The sequence below is a fragment of the Pituophis catenifer genome, unplaced genomic scaffold (genome assembly GCF_029215685.1).
Source record: "Pituophis catenifer annectens isolate HBS135680 unplaced genomic scaffold, rPitCat1.0.hap2 SCAF_5, whole genome shotgun sequence".
Classification (NCBI taxonomy): Eukaryota; Metazoa; Chordata; class Lepidosauria; order Squamata; family Colubridae; genus Pituophis; species Pituophis catenifer.
In genome coordinates, this window is record NW_027256885.1 from 31,977,356 (window position 1) to 31,999,640 (window position 22,285).

At 43.3% G+C, this 22,285-nt stretch overlaps 1 protein-coding gene across 1 annotated transcript; it reads right to left on the minus strand.

Annotated features, from left to right (window-relative positions):
* Positions 1-212: 212 nt before the first annotated feature.
* On the minus strand, positions 213-3,947 carry LOC139317645 (vomeronasal type-2 receptor 26-like). The gene is made up of 3 exons (XM_070944730.1): positions 3,879-3,947; positions 2,066-2,192; positions 213-1,102 (listed from the first exon to the last, which is right to left on the minus strand). Exons 1-3 carry the CDS (start codon positions 3,945-3,947, stop codon positions 213-215), a joined length of 1,086 nt encoding a protein of 361 aa, XP_070800831.1.
* Between the last annotated feature and the right edge of the window lie 18,338 nt (positions 3,948-22,285).

Here is a 22,285-nt window from a genome sequence, read left to right on the forward strand (position 1 = left end):
CGTGTGACAGCAATGTGACGTGGAGAGTTTGACACCCATGTCATAGCTGAAGAGCCAGCTTTTACATAAAGACATCAAAAGATACAACAACATTAGTAAAGGGGTTAAAAACAGAGAAAATGCCCATCAACTTCAAATCTTCACACACAAGCTTTTTTCCCATAGTGTTCCTTTGAATAAATGTACATTATTTTAGATTTGGGTGTTAGATATTATTTTATTTTTCTTGTTAGCTGTTCTCTTGTATTAAGATTTGGCTTCAGCAAAATTATGTAGCATTTGGGGGAAAAGATGCAACCCAGAATTCCTAAACTGGAGGCCAAAATGGAAAAGACTTCCACAGATACCATGTACTTTCCCTTGATGTTCAGGTAAGTTGGAACAAAAGATATCCAAACACTGCAAAACAGCAACATGCTAAAGGTAATAAACTTAGCTTCATTAAACGTGTCAGGCAATCTCCTGGCCAGAAAAGCCACTACAAAGCTGACAATGGCCAGGAAACCCATAAATCCCAAAACACAATAGAACATGAAAGCTGAACCTTCATTGCACTCTACAATAATTTCTTCTTCCATTGAATGCATGTCAACATCTGGAAATGGGGGAAAGTTGACCAGCCACACAGTACAAATGATGACTTGAATTAGTGAGGAGGAAAGAACGATGGAGTTGGCCAATCTTTTGCCCACCCATTTCTTTATCCTGGACCCTGGCTTGATAGCAGTAAATGCAAGAACAACCATGATGGTTTTGGCCAAGATGCAAGAGATCGCTGCTGAGAAGATGGTGCCAAATGCAGTTTGTTGAACAAGGCAGGTCAGCTTCTCTGGGTGACCAATGAAGAGGAGAGCACAGAGGAAGGAGAAGGAAAGTGCATAGGTCAAGTTCCGGTTGTTGGCTTTGACAATGGGAGTATCATGGTATTTAACAAAGATGACCAGGATGAAAGCAGAGAGACAAGTAGAGCAAAGAGCAAAGCTAGCCAAAGTTCTCCCCAAGGTTTCTCCATAGGACAAGTAGGTTTTCTTCTTTGGAATGCATGAATCCTGGGTAGGGCTTGGATAATGATCATCTGGACATTGAATGCAGGCATCCATATCTGAAATATGCAATCTGATTTTCCATCTTATGAAACTAATATATTTTGATGAATTAAGTATTTCAGTGAAGGAATGTACTAAAAATATAGCATGGTTTTCTGTAAATATTCCCCAATTTTTCACAATGAATGTGTCTAATATGTGGCAATAAGGATGAAGGTGGCTCTTGGAGTCATTCTTGTGCTGTTGCTGCAATATTATATAATATTCAAAGTATGTTTTTTTATTACATTAAATGTATGATTTTCTAAATTATTTTGGTTTTGTAGAACTAGAATGATGTATCAAAAGCCACAAATCAAGCATATATGGGTGAGTTAACTTACTGAATCTCTACATTTCTAGAATAGAAGAGAAAGAGAGAGAGAAAGAAAGGGACGGAGAGAGAGAAAGAGAGTGAGACAGATAGAGAGAGAGACAGACAGACAGAGACAGACAGAGACAGACAGAGAGAGACAGAGAGAAAGACAAAGAGGGAGGGAGGGAGGGAGGGAGCAAAAGAGGAAGGGAGAGAAAGAAAGAGAGAGAGAAAGAGAGAGAGACAGACAGAGAGAGACATAGAGAAAGAGAGAGAGAGAGAGAATGAGAATAACTGAAATTATTACTGGATAAGTACAAACATTCTTTAAACCTCCTTTTTTGTTTATAAAAGCTATGGTATACATAAAGTAAAACATGGAGAAGAGCATGCCCAGCAAACCAAATTTAAAAAACTTTGTAAAACTGAAAAAGATTTTATATAGACAAGTCAGAAAATATTGTACCATATACGGATTATTTGCAATAAAGGAGAATATTTGTAGCTCAGGTTAGAACCAATCCTTGGTTTGGTTGTTTTCTTGAAAATGTTTCATTACCCAAACTAGATAACATCATCCGTGACTAGCAACACCTGCAAAAAAAAAAAAAACAGATTATTTGATCTACTGTCCTCTTAAGAATCTTTATCCAGGATTTCTTACCTTTCTGATCAGCAATTTTCCCTTCTGGACATGGAAAACAATCATAACAACAAAATGGTTTTCCTTCTTTCTTTGCCTTACTAGTCCCCAGCTGACACACATCATTACATAGAGAAAGAGGCTTTGTCTGTTGAAGAATGAGAAATATATCACAATGATACAGTATATCACATTTGTTTGAACTGACATATGCTTCATCTCTAAATAGAATGGAATAACATTATTTTGAGGGTCTGACATGTATTACACTCTTCACCTAGAATCTTGAATGAATGTGAATGCTTCCAGAAGTCATCAAAATTTGAGCCCAACCTAAAAGTGATGATCCCTTTTAACAAATACATACATTCAGTGGTGGGATTCAAAAATTTTTACTATCGGTTCTCTGGGTGTGGCTTGGTGGGCATGGTGTGGCTTGGTGGGCATGGCTTGGTGGCCATAGCAGGGTAAGAATACTGTAAAATCTCCATTCCCTCCCCACTCCAGGGGGTTGCATTTTGTTAATGCAAAATTCCCATTTCCTCCCGATCAGCTGGGACTCGGGAGACAGAGAATAGATGGGATGGGGCCAGTCAGAGGTGGTATTTACCAGTTCTCTGAACTACTCAAAATTTCCGCTACCAGTTCTCCAGAACTGGTCAGAACCTGCTGAATACCACCTCTGCATAAATTGCAACTAAACTGCAAACTTTAACTTTGATCACCTCTTCATTCTGTTCTGATTCTTCTGAAAATTGCATTGTGTTCAGATAAAGGAAAATAAATTAAAAACCCATACATTTCTACTGTCCCAGAACCAAGGAAAAAGCAGTACAGAATCCAGTTTATTTTTCCTAATCCAGGGGTCTGCAACCTTTTTTTTTTTTTTTTTAATTTGATTTATATGCCGCCCTTCTCCGAAGACTCAGGGCGGCTTACAATGTGCTCAGCAATAGCCTTCATCCTTTTGTATATTTATACAAAGTCAGCTTATTGCCCCCACAAACTGGGTCCTCATTTCACCTACCTTAGAAAGGATGGAAGGCTGAGTCAACCTTGAGCCTTGGCGAGATTCGAACCCTGCAGTAATTGCAGGCAGCTGGTCTTAATAACCAGCTTAATAACAGGGTGCCTTAAACCCCTGTACTACCAAGGCTCTTCAACCTTAAATACTCAAAGAGCCATTTGGACCAGGAAAACACCGGGAGCTACAAAACCTGGGTGGGTGTGGCCAACTCGATGTCACTCACTTCCACCGGTCACATGACCTCCTAGCCACACTTACCCAGCCGGTCATTAGGGCAGAGAACCAGTTGTTAAAAAACACCAGGAACCACAACATCCTTTTGACATCTCTCTCTCTCTCCTCCCTCCCTCTCTCCCCCACTCTCTCCTTCTCTCTCTTTATCTCTTGTCTCTGCCCTGGCTGCTTCTCCATCCCCCACCATTGCCCTTACCTTCTCAGGCCAGGCGAGGAGTGACTGGGAGGGGAGGGTGAGGGGCGGGGCCAGCCAGTGTTGGGATCACCTGACAGGAAGCCACAGCAGAGGGCCCAAAGAATCACATGCAGCTCCGGAGCCATAGGTTGCTGACCCCTGTCCTAATCCATGCTTCAGAATTGAAACAGTTCGGAATAAGTTGCTTCTTAGACAGCTGTGAATATTTCTGATTCTGACTACCATATATCACTGAGAGTCAGGTGACATATAAATTTAATTAATAATTTAGAAATTAGAATTAGGCCACAATGAGTATTGGATGATTCTTGCATTCTCTTGATGAGCACTTTTCCACTTTCTTAAAGCTATACGGCAGGATTGCATGTGCATCTTACCTGGTTGAATTGGCTGGGCCACTGAATTTCTTCCACATGAATGGTGAAGTCTTCTTTGGGAGAAGCCATGGGCTCTATTTTGCCAATTCTAACTCTCTGGAAGGTTTGGTTTGGGAATGTAACCCAGTTGATAAAATCCAATCCTGCTATTAATGAACCATTTTCATCAAAAGAAACTTTTTCACCAGCAGAGTTATTAAATGACACACTTCTCAGAAAGTGGTGCAACTGAAATCAGGAATGAGAGAGAGACTAGAAAAGAAAAAGTCCTTTGAGCTTAAATGAGTTCAAATCGGTCAAACTTGAAGGAAGTCAACCTTGACTGTTCTTTAGAAGGACAGATACTGAAGCTGAAACTCAAATACTTTGGCCAAATGAGAAGAAAGGACTACTTGGAAAAAACCCTGATATTGGAAAAGATTGAAGGATAAAGAAGAAGGAGATGGCAGAGAATGAGATGGCTAGATAGTGGTATTGATGTAATGAACATGAATTTGGGCAACCTCTGGGAAACAGTGGGGAACAGTGGGGCCTGGCGCACTGTGGTCATGGGGTTGCGAGAAGTTGGACATAACTTAGCAACTGAAAACAACAAAATAGCAATAGCAATAGCACTTAGACTTATGTACCACTTTACAATGCTTTACAATCCTTTCTAAGCAGTTTACAGAGTCAGCATATTTCCCCCAACAATCTGGGTCCTCATTTTACTGAAAATGTAAAAAAAAAAAAAATCCCCCTCAGAAGGATGGAAGGCTGAGTCAACCTTGAACTGCTCAGAATCGAACTCCTGGAGTGAGCTTTAAAGTTAGCCCTGCAGGACTGCATTCTAACCACTGCACCATCATGGTTCTTTTAGCAGTGTTCCATATCTGAGATTTACAGTTGTTCTTTCTTTCCCCTAAAAGTTTCATCTGACTTAATAGAAAGGTTAATAAACTAGTCAGTTGTAATATACACTGCATATGGAAACAAACAAACAAACAAACAAATAAATAAATAAATAAATAAATAAATAAATAAATAAATAAATAAATACATGTACAACATGTATACATGTATACACGTATACACGTATACATGTACAATGACAATAAAGTTATTTATTTATTTATTTATTTATTTGCATCCTTTTAGAGAGTCATTGAAACACTTGGAAGTTTATCTGTGTAAACTGAGTGCCTCGGGTGACCCTGAGGATACAGACAAACCTCCAAGTGCTACAACAACCCTCTAAAAGGATGCAAATGACCAGCTGTCTGCAAAGAATATAAACCCTTCCATTCCCCACCATCCAGTCAGAGTTGAAGAAGCTTCTTGAATAAGAAGTGAAATGTCTTCAAAGAAAAAAAGAAAGAAGTCCAGTTGCCTCCTGAAAGAGCACCTTTGGGACAGCCATGACCTGGATGACTGAGAATCTCTACAGATTTTTAGCCTGGATGTTTTGAGTCTTCATTGACATTTTCAATGGTAGATGGTTTTTTTTTTTTAAATCAACAAAGATAATTAAACATTGTACAAAAATACTTCTATCAATAATATGGAATGGAACAATTCTATGCTGTTCATTATGTTGAGTAATTACCTATAAAATAAACCTTGCAATCCCAGTCTTAGTAAGAACAGAGTGAATAATGTAGGTTTTGACTCCACTGAAAAGAATACCTACATATCTCTTGAACACCTTTATATACTGTATCTCTGCTTGGAAGACCACTACCTGCCACAGAGGTTTGTGCAGAAATTTCCATCTTTCTCTCTTTGTCCTTGATCTGTACCTGGACTCAGCTGAATGCATGTCACATAGAGCATGAGCTACAGCATAGACAGCATTATAGATAATATAGCTATGAATGGTCAGGCTTGTTTCAAAAACAGATATAGGAAGGGTTTCTAGTTTTTCTTCCCCAGTGCAGATTTTGCTCTCTTCTTGGTCTACCAGAGAAATGGAAAACACACACTTAAAAGCTTGTTCCCAAAAAGCTTTGATGAAACCATCTTCTCCTTCCCTTTTAGGATTTCTGGCCTGAACAAACTTTTGGAAGCCAAGCAACTCATTTCTGTGCACCGCTAGTGATATAGCACCATGTATGAAGTCTAACTTCCAATCATTTTGAAAGGACAGTGATGTGAAATCCATTTGAGCTGTCATAATCCAGACCTTTGCCACCATTGGCACATTCTCAAATTCTGAGAAATAAAGTACCATCCTCAAAGCAAAGATGGTCTGAATTTCACCATGGACTATGAATATCTTGGCAGGACTATTTAGGATTGCTTGATACATTTTGTTTATTTTGTCCAACATTTCAGCAGCACCTTCAGCAAAAGTTGGTTCTGGTAAGATTTCTACGATGTCAAAGCAAATGCCATTTCTATAGTACATGGGAAGTATATCCTGCACAAATTTCTCACCATTGACGTCATTCAGATAAATGACACCGACCCATCTCCATTCAAAAAAGTTCAACAACCTGAAAATACCCTTATACTGGAGGGCCATGTTTGGGAACATCTGATGGAAAAAGACTCCTTGGTTTTTTTCCTCCATCATAATAGCAGAACCATATGTGAACTAAATAAAGGAGAAGACAAAAAAAAAACATACACAAAATTCAATAAGTATGTAGATTCTTTCCAACAATCAATCAAATATGAGCCAGCAATGTGTGGTGGCAGCCAAAAAAGCCAATGCAATCCTAAATTGCTTAACAGAGAGATACAGTCAAGATCAAGGGAGGTACTAATACCACTCTATAAAGCCTTAGTAAGACCATACCGAGAGTACTGCATCCAGTTTTGGTCACCAAATTATAAAAAAAGATGTTGAGACTCTAGAAAGAGTGGAGAGAAGAGCAACCAAGATGATTAGGGGACTGGAGTCTAAAACATATGATGAACAGTTGCAGGAACTGGGCATGGCTAGTCTAGTGAAGAGAAGGACCAGGGGAAATATGATAGCAGTGTTCCAATATTTGAGGAGCTGCCACAGAGAGGAAGGGGTCAAGCTATTTTCCAAAGCACCTGAAGGCCAGACAAAGAATAATGGATGGAAACTGAACAAGGAGAGATTCACCCTAGAAATAAGAATTTTCTGACAGTGAGAACAATCAACCAATGTGTTAGATCGGCGCAGGAATGGAAGACGCGACCAGCTCGTTACATTAATAATTTTATTGGTAACAGTAGCAAGACTGGCTGCGCGCTGCCGGAGCTCTCCTTATATTCGCTCCGGCAGTCGCACCGCCCCTGACAGTGATTCAAACTTTCCCGCCCGATGGCTGGCAGCCAATCCGGGCGGATGTCCTTATAAGGACATAACACTCCTCCCCTCTTAGTCTGCAAATAGTCAATGTTCATTTATAAAAGTCACGTAATCACGCAGGTACATAGGACGCCTCGGCACCCTAGTTGACCTGCGCAGTCTCATTTCTTCCTCGTCCCCGACCTGGACAGACGGGGCTCCTTTGTCTCCTGGTTCCCTCCCCGGAACCGGGCTCGGTTCGGCTGGCGAGTGTGCGGGGTCACCCTCAGCGCCTCCGGCCGGACCGCCAACCTTGGATTGCTGGTTCCGGTGGTCTTCCTCCTGGCCTGTGGATCTCTCGCCTCGTCGGGGTTGCTCGGTTCCGACCCGGGAAGAGCGTCTGAGTCTTGGTAAGTCCCAGGCTGTCACTTGCTCTTCCCCGGTCTCCTGGGCGCTGCGGTTCGGCTGCGGTTCGGCTCGCTGTTGTCTGGGGGGTGGTTCGGATCGGTGCCCTCGGGTCCGGTCTGCCAGCGGTGGATGGTGTTGGCTCGGGTCGTGATGTCCGACCTCGCAGGGGTGGTGCAGGTCTCCTGGGTCGGTCTGACGTTGGCCTACCCCGTCGGGTTGGTGGTGGACGACCTGGTCGGGATGTCGTTGTGGGGCTACCTCCGCGGGTCGGTGGAGGTCTCCCCTGCCGGGGTGGCGCAGGCCTCCCTGGCCGAGTTGTTGTCGGCTTTCCCTTCGCCCTAGTCCCTGGTCTACTGCAGGTTGGTGTCTGGGGTCATCTGGGCTGGGCTGTTGTTGCTGGGTTGATCTCTGTGCTGGGCGGGGGTCCCCCTCGCCGGGGTGTTGTGTGCCACCTTCACCCATGCACTGCGGTGTGCCCCTCTCAGATGGTCCCCGGTCTACTTGCCTGGAGTGGAGGTCTCCCTGGCAGGGCTGTCGTGGATTGCCTTCGCTGGAGGGTTGTGGTGCTTCCCCCTTGGGCAGGTCCCGGTCTACTCGTGGGCTGGTTTGGTAGTCTCTCGCCCTGTCGTGCCGGGTGCCCACCTCGCTGGGTTGGTGTTGCCATCCCCCATGCGGCTGGCCCCGGTCTACCGCTCTGGACTGTCGGTGTGTCAGCGCCTGGTAGTGGGCTTGGCCGGCCTCGTCGGGGTGTGGTAGGCCTACCTCAACAGGGTGTTGTAGGCCTACCTCGTTGTGGTGTTGTAGGCCTACCTCGTCGGGGTGTTGTAGGCCTACCTCGTCGGGGTGTTGCAGGCCTACCTCGTCGGGGTGTTGTAGGCCTACCTTGTCAGGCTGGTTTCCTTGTGCTCCCCCCCACCTTTTCCGGAGCTGGTCGATGTGACGTCTACAGACCTGTCCATCTTCCAGCTCCACGGTGTAGGACTTCGGGCCGGTTGTGCTGTCTATCTACCCTTTCAGCCACTTAGGAGAGCCGTTGAAGTTTAGCGCGAAAAACGAATCTCCCTTGCTGAAAGCGCGAAGTGGGCGGCTGGCCGTTGCGGTCACTTCTGGGCTGTATTGGGGGTGCAGCCGGTCCAATGGTGACCTCAACCTTCTGCCCATTAACAATTCAGCTGGGCTCTTGTGGGTGGTGGCATGCGGCGTGATGTGCTGGGTGAGGAGGAAGTTGTCTATTCTTTCCTGCCAGTCGCCCGTGCCCATCTTGGTGAGTGCCTCCTTGGTGAGTCTCACCATTCGTTCCGCTTGTCCGTTCCCAGCCGGCCTGTATGGGGCGGACAGGGCATGGCGGATGCCCAGTCCTGCCAGGAATGTCTCCATGGCCAGGGATGTGAGTTGGGGGCCGTTATCGGAGACCAGCACATCCGGTAGTCCATGGGTGGCGAAAAGACGGCGCAGGGACCGGATCATCGCTTCCGTTGTGGTAGATGCCATGGGTACCACCTTGAGCCACTTGGAGAAGGCATCTACCACGATGAGGAGGTGTCGCCCTTGCATCGGACCCGCGAAGTCGATGTGTATCCTCGACCAGGGGTTGCTGGGGGTCTCCCACTTCTCTGTTTCGGCTTGTGGCGGTGCTGGGCATACTTCTTGGCACGGGTCACATCTGGAGACCCATTCTTCGATGTCTCTGTCCAGTGAGGGCCACCAGATGTAACTCCGTGCCAGGGCCTTCATGCGGACGATGCCTGGGTGCCCTTTATGTAAGGTCTCTAGCGTCCGCCGTTGCAGAGTGCCTGGGATCAGCACCCTGTCTCCCCATAGCAAACAGCCCTTCATGGTGGACAGCTCCTTCTGCTTCCTGGCGAACGGGCTGAACTTCTCCTCCGTCTTCTCAGATGGCCACCCCCTGAGGATCCAGGACTTCACTTGACGGAGTGTGGGGTCCTTTTGGGTGTGGACGGCCACATCTGCGGATGAGACTGGACAGCTGGCGTCGTCATCTATGTGGAAGAGGTGGAGCGTGGGGGCTGGGTCTTCTACTGGATCCTTCAATGGGCATCTGCTCAGCGCGTCGGCGTTTCCTATGGCTGTGCCTGGCTGGTGCACAAGCCTGTAGGAGTAGCCGGCTAAGAAGATGGCCCATCTCGTCATCCGCGGGGACATGAAGGTCGGGGTGGGTTGGTCGCCTGCGAGGAGCCCCAGGAGTGGCTTGTGGTCAGTTACTATGGTGAAACGTCTCCCGTAGAGGTAGTCGTGGAAGCGTTTCACTCCTGCCACGATGGCCAGAGCTTCTTTGTCCAGCTGGCTGTAGTTGCGTTCTGCGCCGGACATGGTCTTCGAGAAGTATGCTATGGGGGCTTCTGAGCCATTGGGCAGTTCGTGGCTGAGGACTGCCCCCACCCCGTAGGGCGACGCATCGCAGGTTAGCTTGATGGGGAGCGTCTCATTGTACTGGATGAGGACGCTTTTTGAAGTTAAAAGTCCTTTTACGGCTCAGAATGCTGCTTCCTCTTCTTGGCCCCACTTCCAGGAAACCACTTTCCCCAGCAGGCGGTGGAGTGGCTCAGCAACTGTGGCTTTCTGTTTAAGAAACATTGCATAGAAGTTGAGCAACCCAAGGAATGCCTGAAGTTCCGTTTTGTTTTTGGGGCTCGGAGCTTCATGGATTGCTTTCACTTTTGATTTGGTGGGGTGGATGCCAGTGCTATCAATGAGATAGCCCAGGAACTCGACTTCCTGTACTCCTAGGGTGCATTTATCTCTCCTGACTCTCAAGCCCTTGGCCTTGAAACACTGCAGGACAAGCCTGAGCCTTTCAAGGAGTTGTGCCTGTGAATCTCCGGAGATTAGTACATCGTCGAAGTATGGCACCACCCCTGGAATGCCTTGGAGAAGGCGCTCCATCATTGATTGGAATATGCCGGGGGCAGCGCTGACTCCAAACTGGAGGCGGTTGCATTTGAATGCCCCCCTGTGTGTGACTATTGTTTGTGCCTCCGCCGTTTTTTCGTCCACTGGCAGTTGCTGGTAAGCCTGGGCCAGGTCCAGTTTAGCAAAAATTGTGCCAGTTCCCAGGGAATGCAACAGATGCTGCACTACTGGGACTGGGTATGCGCTCTGTGCCAACGCCTTGTTGATGGTACAACAATAGTCGGCGCAGATGCGCACAGACCCATCATGCTTCAGTGGGGTCACAATGGGGGTCTCCCATGAGGCATGATCGATCGGTTCCAGGACGCCCTGGGCGATCAGCTTATCCAGCTACTCGTCTACTTTTGGCCGCAGGGAAAATGGAACCCGGCGGGGCTTCAGCCTAATTGGGGTGATTCCCTTGTCCAGATTAAAAGAGATTGGCCTCCCCACAAATTTCCCCAGCTTACCATCGAAGACTTCCTTGAACTCTTCGATGAGGTTGTCGAGTTCATCCCTGCGAATTTGGTGGATGCCTTCGATTGATAGCCCCAGCGGCTTAAACCACTCCACTCCTAGCAGGTTCGGTCGGCTGTTTTCCACAACTGTGATGGGAAGCTTGCCTTTGAACTCGTTGTAGGAGACTCGGATGTTGGCTCTTCCTAAGACTCTGATGGGGTTTCCCCCAAAGTCGACGAGCTTGGAGTGTAATGGCTTCAGGTCTCGCTTGGTGATGCTGGGTTGCAGGCGCTTCAGTTGTTGCCAATCCATAATGGAGTAGACCGAGCCCGAGTCTACCTCCATTGAGCAGGGTGCTCCCTCCACGTGGATGGTCTTGTGGAACTTGGTGGCATTGTCTGAGTTTGTGTGTGCGATGGTCGTCTGGTGGACCGCTCCGCTCCGGGGAAAATCATCGTCTCTGTGTCTGGATGGGCTAGAGGACCATTTGGATGATCTCTGGTAATCCTTCCGATTCTCGCGGGGATGGTGGCTGGAAGGCTCTGGGGCTGGCTCCTCGGCTCTGCAAGCTTCGGCGATGTGACCCCTTCTGTTGCAGCGTCTGCAGGTTGCATCTCTCCACTTGCAGGTTGCCCTGGCATGGTCCCCTCTGCAGCTGGCACAGCGCTCCCCCTTGTAGCTTCTTTGTGCGGTTTCCCGCCTTGGGGGTCTGGATACCTTGTGGACGGTGGACTCCTCCTCCGACTCTGATCCAGCTGTGGAGTCCTCGGTTGATGATTGTGCTGTTGAGCGAATCTTGTGGATTCCCTTCGCTCTGCTTACTGCGGCAGCCGCTTTCTCCGAGATTTCGGATGCGGTGGCTTCCTCCACTACATCCTTGAGCACCAGTTTCTTCCTGCTCAGGAATTTCTTTTGCAGGCCTCTGTCCCTCATGCCGAAAACCACGCGGTCAGCGATGGCGTTGTCCACGTGGTCAAACTCACAGCTGGCTGCGATCTGGCGCAGGGCGGCCACGAATTCTTTGATGGTCTCACCTTCCTTCTGGTCCCTCTGATGGAAGGTGAAACGGTTCGCCACTGGTGTTCCAGTTGGGGCATAGTAGTCTTCCAGGATCTGCAGCAGGTCCGTCCATGGCACTTCTTCGATGTCTCGTGGTGCTACGAGATCGATTGCCATATCGAGGACTTCAGAGCTGCAGTTGGCCAAGAAGATGCCCTTTTTTCGGTCATCATCGGCATCCCTGATGTTGTTGCCCCTCAGGTATTGCCGAAATTTGACCACGTAGGACCACTTGTCCTTCCCTGGGCGGAATGGAGCAAGGGCTGGCAAAGTGACTTCAGCGGATGCCATGCCTTCGGAAATGCCTACTGTGGTTTCAGGTGCCGGAGTCTTGGTCTTGTTGGCATGGCGCCACGAGGTTCGTCTCTTTCTCTAGTCCTTCGTCGCCAGTGTTAGATCGGCGCAGGAATGGAAGACGCAACCAGCTCGTTACATTAATAACTTTATTGGTAACAGTAGCAAGACTGGCTGCGTGCTGCCGGAGCTCTCCTTATATTCGCTCCGGCAGTCGCACCGCCCCTGACAGTGATTCAAACTTTCCCGCCCGATGGCTGGCAGCCAATCCGGGCGGATGTCCTTATAAGGACATAACACAATGGAACAGAAGTTGTCTTCAGAAGTTGTGGGAGCTTCATCACTTGAGACTTTCAAGAAGAGACTGGACTGCCATCTGTCAGAAATGGTTTAGGGTCTGCTTGGGCAGGGGGTTGGACTAGATGACCTACAAGGTCCCTTCCAACTCTATTAATCTGTAATCTGAAAATGACTCTCTGCCTAACTAACTTGCTCTGATTGATGAAGCTGCTTGGATGAGCAACAAAACATCTCAAACTAACGAAAATTAGTCCAGTTCCCACATTTCAATCTTTAGACACCTTTGTCTTGATGATTGAATTCTTCATTGACATTTTGATCTAAACTTTACTATCTTTCTGTCTGTTATTATTAATAACGATGGTATTAATTTTTGCATTTTGGAGGAGACAGGGAAAAAAATAAAACAAAGGATCTTTATTACATGCTTGGATTTATCTGAATTTGGTTAACAGTTATAAAGAGTTGCTCCCACTTTACAAGATGTAGACAATTCCAAAAGAATTGTGTGCATTAATTCCTGGAGCGTATAGTTTATATTTGAGTTAGTCCTTGGGTTTTTTCTCTATTTTGTTCAATTTTTCCCATTCTTAGATCTCAAAATTATCTCATATTTGATAGAGGAGATTCTTACTGCTTAAGTCTCTATTGCTTTTCTCAGACTACCTACCTGTGGGATCTTGTACATGCAGAGAATAGTTGCCATGTTGAGATAGACATCAGAGTTAGGTCCCCCAATAACTGCTATTAGATTGTTTTGGACATCACATCTGTAATTTGGGATGAATTTGTGTTTTGTGGAAAGAAGTTCCATGGAAGCAAGGTAAATAGCACTTGCCCTGAAATCATTATTGTAGATGTCAAAGCCCAGGGTGATGTTAGGTAATAGTTTGGCATTGTCATTTATCTCTTTTATAGCAAATTCCAAAGCCAGGATATGTTGGTAGTGTTGTTTCAGAATCCTACAATGAGAGGAATGGACATCTTGAGATGTTGATGGTTTTAGCAAAGACTTTGTTTGAAATTAGATTGTCTGGCCTTATCCTGGGATAACACTATGACTTCTCTGAAAATAGTCAGCCAACTAACGCACTTCAGTAGAATTAAGATGCAGGACATATTTGTTTTACAAATATTCCGTGATTTATTTTTCATAAAATAGTTTAGTATTCTTTCATTTTTTAAAAACAGTTTATTTATACATTTTCTTTTAACGTACATAAGTGCTTTGTGAACAGTGTATTGTCTGGGTCAATTTGTACATACAGGTGAAACTCGAAAAATTAGAATATCGTGCAAAAGTTCATTTATTTCAGTAATGCAACTTAAAAGGTGAAACTAATATATGAGATAGACTCATTACATGCAAAGCGAGATAGTTCAAGCCTTGATTTGTCATACTTTTGATGATTATGGCTTACAGCTCATGAAAACCCCAAATTCACAATCTCAGAAAATTAGAATATTGTGAAAAGGTTCAATATTCTAGGCTCAAAGTGTCCCACTCTAATCAGCTAATTAAGCCATAACACCTGCAAAGGGTTCCTGAGCCTTTAAATGGTCTCTCAGTCTGGTTCAGTAGGAATCACAATCATGGGAAAGACTGCTGACCTGACAGTTGTGCAGAAAACCATCATTGACACCCTCCATAAGGAGGGAAAGCCTCAAAAGGTAATTGCAAAAGAAGTTGGATGTTCCCAAAGTGCTGTATCAAAGCACATTGATAGAAAGTTATGTGGAAGGGAAAAGTGTGGAAGAAAAAAGTGCACAAGCAGCAGGGATGACCGCAGCCTGGAGAGGATTGTCAGGAAAAGGCCATTCAAAAGGGTTGGGGGCTTTCACAAAAAGTGGACAGAGACTGGAGTCAGTGCATCAAGAGCCACCACACACAGACGGATCCTGGACATGGGCTTCAAATGTCGTATTCTTCGTCAAGCCACTCCTGAACAACAAACAACGTCAGAAGCGTCTTACCTGGGCTAAAGAAAAAAAGAACTGGTCTGTTGCTCAGTGGTCCAAAGTCCTCTTTTCTGATGAGAGCAACTTTTGCATCTCATTTGGAAACCAAGGACCCAGAGTCTGGAGGAAGAATGGAGAGGCACACACTGCAAGATGCTTGAAGTCCAGTGTGAAGTTTCCACAGTCTGTGTTGATCTGGGGAGCCATGTCATCTGCTGGTGTTGGTCCACTGTGCTTCAATAAGTCCAGGGTCAACGCAGCCGTCTACCAGGAGATTTTGGAGCACTTCATGCTTCCTTCTGCAGACGAGCTTTATGGGGATTCTGACTTCATTTTCCAGCAGGACTTGGCACCTGCCCACACTGCCAAAAGTACCAAAACCTGGTTCAATGACCATGGGATTACTGTGCTTGATTGGCCAGCAAATTCGCCTGACCTGAACCCCATAGAGAATCTATGGGGCATTGCCAAGAGAAAGATGAGAGACATGAGACCGAACAATGCAGAAGAGCTGAAGGCTGCTATTGAAGCATCCTGGTCTTCCATAACACCTCAGCAGTGCCACAGTCTGATAGCATCCATGCCACGCCGCATTGAGGCAGTAATTGATGCAAAAGGGGCCCAAACCAAGTACTGAGTACATATGCATGCTTATACTTTTCAGAGGTCCGATATTGTTCTATGTACAATCCTTGTTTTATTGATTTCATGTAATATTCTAATTTTCTGAGATTGTGAATTTGGGGTTTTCATGAGCTGTAAGCCATAATCATCAAAAGTATGACAAATCAAGGCTTGAACTATCTCGATTTGCATGTAATGAGTCTATCTCATATATTAGTTTCATCTTTTAAGTTGCATTACTGAAATAAATGAACTTTTGCACGATATTCTAATTTTTCGGGTTTCACCTGTAATAATACTTTTCCAGCTCCTAATTTCTACCTCTATTATCCAACCATTTATAAAACAAGTCCTATGTTCGAAAATACTCTGTATCTTCTTTTTCTTCTATCTTTAATGTCAGTCAGTCTGTCCATTTCTGCACAACCTAATATTTTTTAAATTACATCTTCTTCTCTCGATATTTCCTCAGTGTTTCCAGTACTTTTTAACAGATTAACAGAGTTGGAAGGGAACTTGTAGGTCCAACCCTCCATCCAAGCAGGAGACCCTAAATCATTTCTGACAAATGGCAGTCCAAACTCTTCTTGAAAGTCTCAAGTGATGAAGCTCCCACAACTTCCAAAGGCAAGCTGTTCCACTGGTTGATTGTTCTCACTGTCAGAAAATTTCTCCTTATTTCCAGATTAAATCTCTCCTTGTTCAATTTCCATCCATTATTCTTTGTCTGGCCTACAGATGCTTTAGAAAATACCCCTTCCTCTCTGTGGCAGCTCCTCAAATATTGCAACACTGCTATCATATCTCCCCTGGTCCTTCTCTTCACTAGACTAGCCATGCCCAGTTCCTGTATCTGTTCTTCATATGTTTTAGTTTCCAGTCCCCTAATCATCCTGGTTGCTCTTTTCTGCAATTTTTCTAGAGTTTCAACATCTTTTTTCTAGTGTGATGACCAAAACTGATGCAGTACTCTAGGTGTGGTCTTACTAAGGCTTTATAGAGTGGTATTAGTACCTCACTAATTGTACTACAAAGGGACCCAGTGGCTCAGTGGCTAAGATGCTGAGCTTGTCGATTGAAAGGTTGGCAGTTGAGCAGTTCGAATCCCTAATGCTGCATAACAGAGTGAGCTCCCGTTACTTGTCCCAGCTTCTGCCAACCTAGCAGTTCAAAAGCATATAAAAAATGCAAGTAGAAAAATAGGGACCACCTTTGGTGGGAAGGTAACACGTTCCGTGCACCTTTGGCATTTAGTCATGCTGGCCACATGACCACGGAGAAGTCTTCGGACAGCGCTGTCTCTTTGGCTTTGAAACAGAGATGAGCACCGCCCCCTAGAGTCGGGAACAACTAGCACATATGAGAGGAACCTTTACCTTTACCTTAATTGCACTACTGTGCAAATACAATTCTTGCTGCTGCAAGAGTATACAAATTCCTCTTATACTTTTCTGGTACTATACCTAACAAAAATATTTTTGGTTTATAATCTATATGCAGCTTTAACATTTTTTTCTAATCATGTATGTATTTTTGTCCAATATTTCTTTGCTTTCATACATGTCCACCACATGTGGTAGTATGTACCCGGTGAGTATTCTTTCATTTTTCAAGCTCTTTGCCTACCTCCTCTTAGTTGTTTTGGAAACATGTAGCCCATGCCTTGATTTACATAGATTTGTCTATTTCCAGGAATGGTGAACTTGAAGAGCTTCTGAAGGGTCCATTAAGGCTTTTCTCATTGCTTTACTTCAAGAAAACTATTTTGTCTTACTTCATAGCAGTACTGCCAAAACTTTGGAAGATTTCCATAAGATTTCAGATGTTATCTCACAATACTAGACAACACAGTATCAACAGTAGAGACCTTCAAATTTCTAGGTTCTACCATATCGCAAGATCTAAAATGGACAGCTAACATCAAAAACGTCATCAAAAAAGCACAACAAAGAATGTTCTGTCTGCGCCAACTCAGAAAGCTCAAACTGCCCAAGGAGCTGCTGATCCACTTCTACAGAGGAATTATTGAGTCTGTCATCTGCACCTCTATAACTGTCTGGTTTGGTTCTGCAACCCAACAAGACAGACACAGACTTCAGATGATAATTAGAACTGCAGAAAAAACAATTGCTACCAACCTGCATATCGGACATTAATACAATTGAAAGTGTCCAAAAATATTTCACAAGAAGAATCCTCCACTCTTCTGCTCACAACAAAATACCTTATTCCACCAGACTTGAAATTCTGGGCTTAGAAAACTTAGAACTATGCTGCCTTCGGTATGACCTAAGTGTAACTCATAAAATTATCTGCTACAATGTCCTACCTGTCAATGACTACTTCAGCTTCAACCACAGCAATACATGAGCACACAATAGATACAAACTTAAAGTGAACCACTCCAAACTCGATTGCAGAAAATACAACTTCAGCAACAGAGTAGTCAATGCCTGGAATGCACTACCTGACTCTGTGGTTTCATCCCTAAACCCCCAAAACTTTAATCTAAGATTGTCTACTGTTGACCTCACCCCATTCCTAAGAGGTCTTTAAGGGGCATGCATAAGCGCACCAGCGTGCCTGCCGTCCCTGTATTTCTATCTATTTTATGTATCCAATCCATGTTTATACTTGTTACCTAATACGCCTTTGACAAATAAATAAATAAATAATCATAATAATAAATAAATAATAAAGCAAAGCAAGCCTAACTATTAAACCACCAAACAGAAAGTGGTGCCAAAATCAGCATTCGTTATTTTAGAAAGGTAAGAAAGCAGCTGGAAAACAATGAGAAGAAAATTCATACCCACAGTTTTGCCACACCTGGAGAGACTATAAATTTTAATTAAGAAAATCAAAGGTCCTTACACAAAATCACCAAAGAGTGCAGAAGAAGGACGTTTTTCAAAGAAAGTCAAATTGGAAAAACGGTAAGTGTGAGAAATAATGGCGGCCATTCTGAGGTCTCCGGCTTTATAATACTTATGATGAATAGGAAGAGGCTCACTAACATTACATCTAAAGCTAGGAACTTTGCATACTGCCAGTGGAAGTAGCATTAATATCAATAATACCGAGGTTATCATCAATGCCGAGGTTATCATCTTCTGTGGAACTTTCTGGCCAGAGAAATGAAAGCAAAGACAGTGATCTCTGTCTAGCACAAGGTCTCAGTCTATCTTGACTGGTTGCTGACTATGAGAATTGAAGCCATGATTGTTCTCTGCAAGTTATCTCCGATGCAACAGATTAAGAATTATAGATCTCATGTTAGTTTTACATGTTTTGACTTGTTATTGTTTTTTCCAATAGATTAGCATTCCCCAAGGATCTGGAGAAGTCAACTTCATAATTGCAAGAGCAAACATAATAATTACATTATGTTAGAGCAATGATTTTCTTTTTCTTTAGAAAATGGGAACACATTGCCTGGATTTGAACAAAAGTAAATTTCGATTCTTCTTTCATAGGATAGAAAATGCATATTTTCTATGCTATGGAAAAAAAAAATACAGGTCTACAAAAAAAAAAGGGGGGGCAGGAATGAAACATTTCCTAAACCATTCAGTTTACAATGTAACGTATTTTCCAATCTTTAAGACGCCCCCATGTATAAAACACCCCCATGTTTCATGTAGTTTCTTGTAGTAAGCACAATATAAGCCATCACTGTGCAGAAGCCATCTTGTTAGAGTGAATAATACAACAAGAACAGGAAATGCATCACAGGAACAATAGAGATGAAACCTAGAGTGGCAATGTGATACAGGAAACAGCTACAATAGGGAGGAATGATAGAGCTGCATATAAAATAGAGGCTCATCCTGCATGTGCAGCCTGTGTATATGACGCCCCTCCATTTTCAAATAAATATTTTAAAGAAAAAGTAGTGTCTTATACATGGAAAAATACGGTATATGTATATGTGTGTGTGTTTGTACATGAATGCATACACATGCATGTATAGTGGTGCCATAATACTTCTCAGGTTCTAAACTGAACCTAATTTTCAAAATCCAGAAAATAAGTTGCAGTGTACTAAAACAAGAGAGTTTTACTATTGCCATTTAAAGAATCTGGGTGATTTAACATCAATCGTGTTCAAATAGCTGGAAGCTACAGGTACCTTCTGGATATAATTCATGCTACATAAATTGGCTGAACAATGACTATGAAGAAAGGAACATTTACATGTACATTGATGTGTGCATGTATGTTACAATGGTATAGGGATTAGAACCAGAGAAAGCATAGAAGACATATCCCTACTACTTCTATCTGCTGGTTTGTGACTGCAATAAAGATTGATTTGCAGTGATAGAGCCATGGTGGCGCAGTGGTTAGAGTGCAGTACTGCAGGCTACTTCTGCTGTCTGCCGGCTGCCTGCAATTTGGCAGTTCAAATCTCACCAGGCTCAAGATTGACTCAGCCTTCCATCCTTCCGAGGTGGGTAAAATGCGCCCCAGATTGTTCGGGGCACAATATGCTGACTTTGTAAACTGCTTAGAGAGGGCTGTAAAGCACTGTGAAGTGGTATATAAGTCTAAATGCTATTGCTATTGAATGATTGATATTCCTGCCACTACTATACAAATGAAGCCTCAAGTCAAGTTTTGTTCACTGCAATCCCCTAACCTCAGTAGCATTTTAGCAAGCTTTTGCAGGAATCACATCAATCACACAGCAGGAAACATAAATGCTTATTTGAGAAAACTCAATGATTTATTTATTTATTTATTTATTTATTTATTTATTTATTTATTTATTTATTTATTATTCATATTTCTATGCCACCCACTCTCCGAGGATTCTGGGCAGCTTACACCAAAGACAGTATACTAAATAGCATATTGCCCCCAACAATCTGGGTCCTCATTTTATCCACCTCGGAAGGATGGAAGGCTGAGTCAACCTTGAGCCGGTGAGATTTGATCCACTGATCTGCTGAACTAGCAATCAGCTGAAGTAGCTGCAGTACTGCACTCTAACCACTGTGCCACCTCGGCTCATAATGATGGAATTGTTAACTTCTCCTTAACCTAACACCACTAGATTCTGCTGCAAGAGAATATTCTACGAAAGACTGATATTAGTAGTGATTCTAATAAAACCTAAACATTTCCTTACAAGTGATCTTCAAACCCTTCAAGAGTGGGGTATATTATAAAAGTTATAGAATTAGCAATGATGAAGCGCTGAGAAAAAACTCCTGCAATGATGAGGTCCCCAGACTGATAATTCTGTTCAGGTAGCTGGAAAAGTCTATAAAAAATGCAGTTACTTCTGGCAGCAACATTGGCCACCCGAAGGGGCAGCATTGCTAATACAGTTGCTATAAGCAGGACAGCCTTATATGAAGCACAAGTCAATCAGTTCTTCCATTGTTACTCAGAACATCTTCCCTGACCAGCACATCTTGATTTTATTTATTTTTATTTTTTTTATATAATTTTTATTAATATATTCTATACACTAATACACAAATAAAATATACAATCCTGCCACCATGGTATAATATGATTACATTGTCCATAAGTATAAAATCATTCCTTTATACATACATATTTGCCACCATATATATATACATCATCATATATCTATTCTATCCCACCTTTTCTGGACCCAATCGTACCATACTTTCCACATCTTGATTTTAGAACTCATTCAGTCAAGACTTGAAGCTAACTCCAAAGCATTGATCAAATCCATGAACATTTTCTTCCTCTTCCAATTCATCAGAATTTTGCTAGGTAAAATTCCTTCCAAGGTATGTAAAATGAGGACCCAAATTGCTGGGGGCAATATGTTAACTCTGTAAAGTTGTAAACCAGTTAGAGAGGGCTGTAAAAGCACTGTGAAGCGATATATAAGTCTAAGTGCTATTGCTATGGCTATTGTGTCTTGTTCCTGTGCTCAGTTTTGCCATGGTGTATGACCTGTGACAGGAAACTGTGTTCCACAACCTCAGCTTAGTAGCAGAATTTGGTTGTTCCTCACCCACTTTTAAGCCTCTTACACAACTGTTTCTGTTTCAGTTAATGACTGTGTTTCAACATACGTATGAAATTGATGATCACTTGCACTAGCTGGATATAATTGGTTAATCATACCAATACCATAGGACTGTAATCCTACAAAATCCCTGACTTTGTGCAAGTGTATAAGAATTGATGAGTTTTGAACCCAAGTGGTGGTCATGCCAAATATTGATTTGATTTGGATTTCTCTTCTGTTCATTTATTTTCCATTTTGTTAATTGATAAAAAATAAACGATTAACATTGCTATTTCTGAAAGCATTCTCAATTTACAGAAATGTTGCATATTTGCTAATATTTTTGCACAGTACTGTAGAGGATAGCCATTTTTTGGAATAAAATGTTGGAATTTCCCACCTGTTTTCTCTCTAGAATTTTGTTTTGAAAACTAACCAGTTTGGACTAGAAATCACATTTCTAATTTAAACTTTATTTTCTACAATGGTAATTTTTTTACACTGACTATTTGGGATAAAATATAAATAGTTCCAATATAAGACTATTCCTATACCTTAAAAAGAAAATGTATCCACTGCTTATCCCAAAGGTGCTTTTTCAGGAGGCAACTGGACTTTCTTGCTTTATCTTTGAAGATGTTTTGCTTCTCATCCAAGAAGCTTCTTCAGCTCTGACTGGATGGTGTGGAATGGAAGGATTTATATTCCTGGCAGACAGCTGGTCATTTGCATTCTTTCGACAGTGAAGAGACACAGCACAGAAAACATCCTGCAGCCAAGAAGGGTCCACACCCATTTGCACTATTCGGGTTACCCTGAAGACACAGATAAATGTCCAAGTAGCTTCAACGACTCTCTAAAAGAATGCAAATGACCAGCAGGCAGCAGATGTACAGGTGAAACCCGAAAAATTAGAATATCGTGCAAAAGTTCATTTATTTCAGTAATGCAACTTAAAAGGTGAAACTAATATATGAGATAGACTCATTACATGCAAAGCGAGATAGTTCAAGCCTTGATTTGTCATACTTTTGATGATTATGGCTTACAGCTCATGAAAACCCCAAATTCACAATCTCAGAAAATTAGAATATTACATGAAATCAATAAAACAAGGATTGTACATAGAACAATATCGGACCTCTGAAA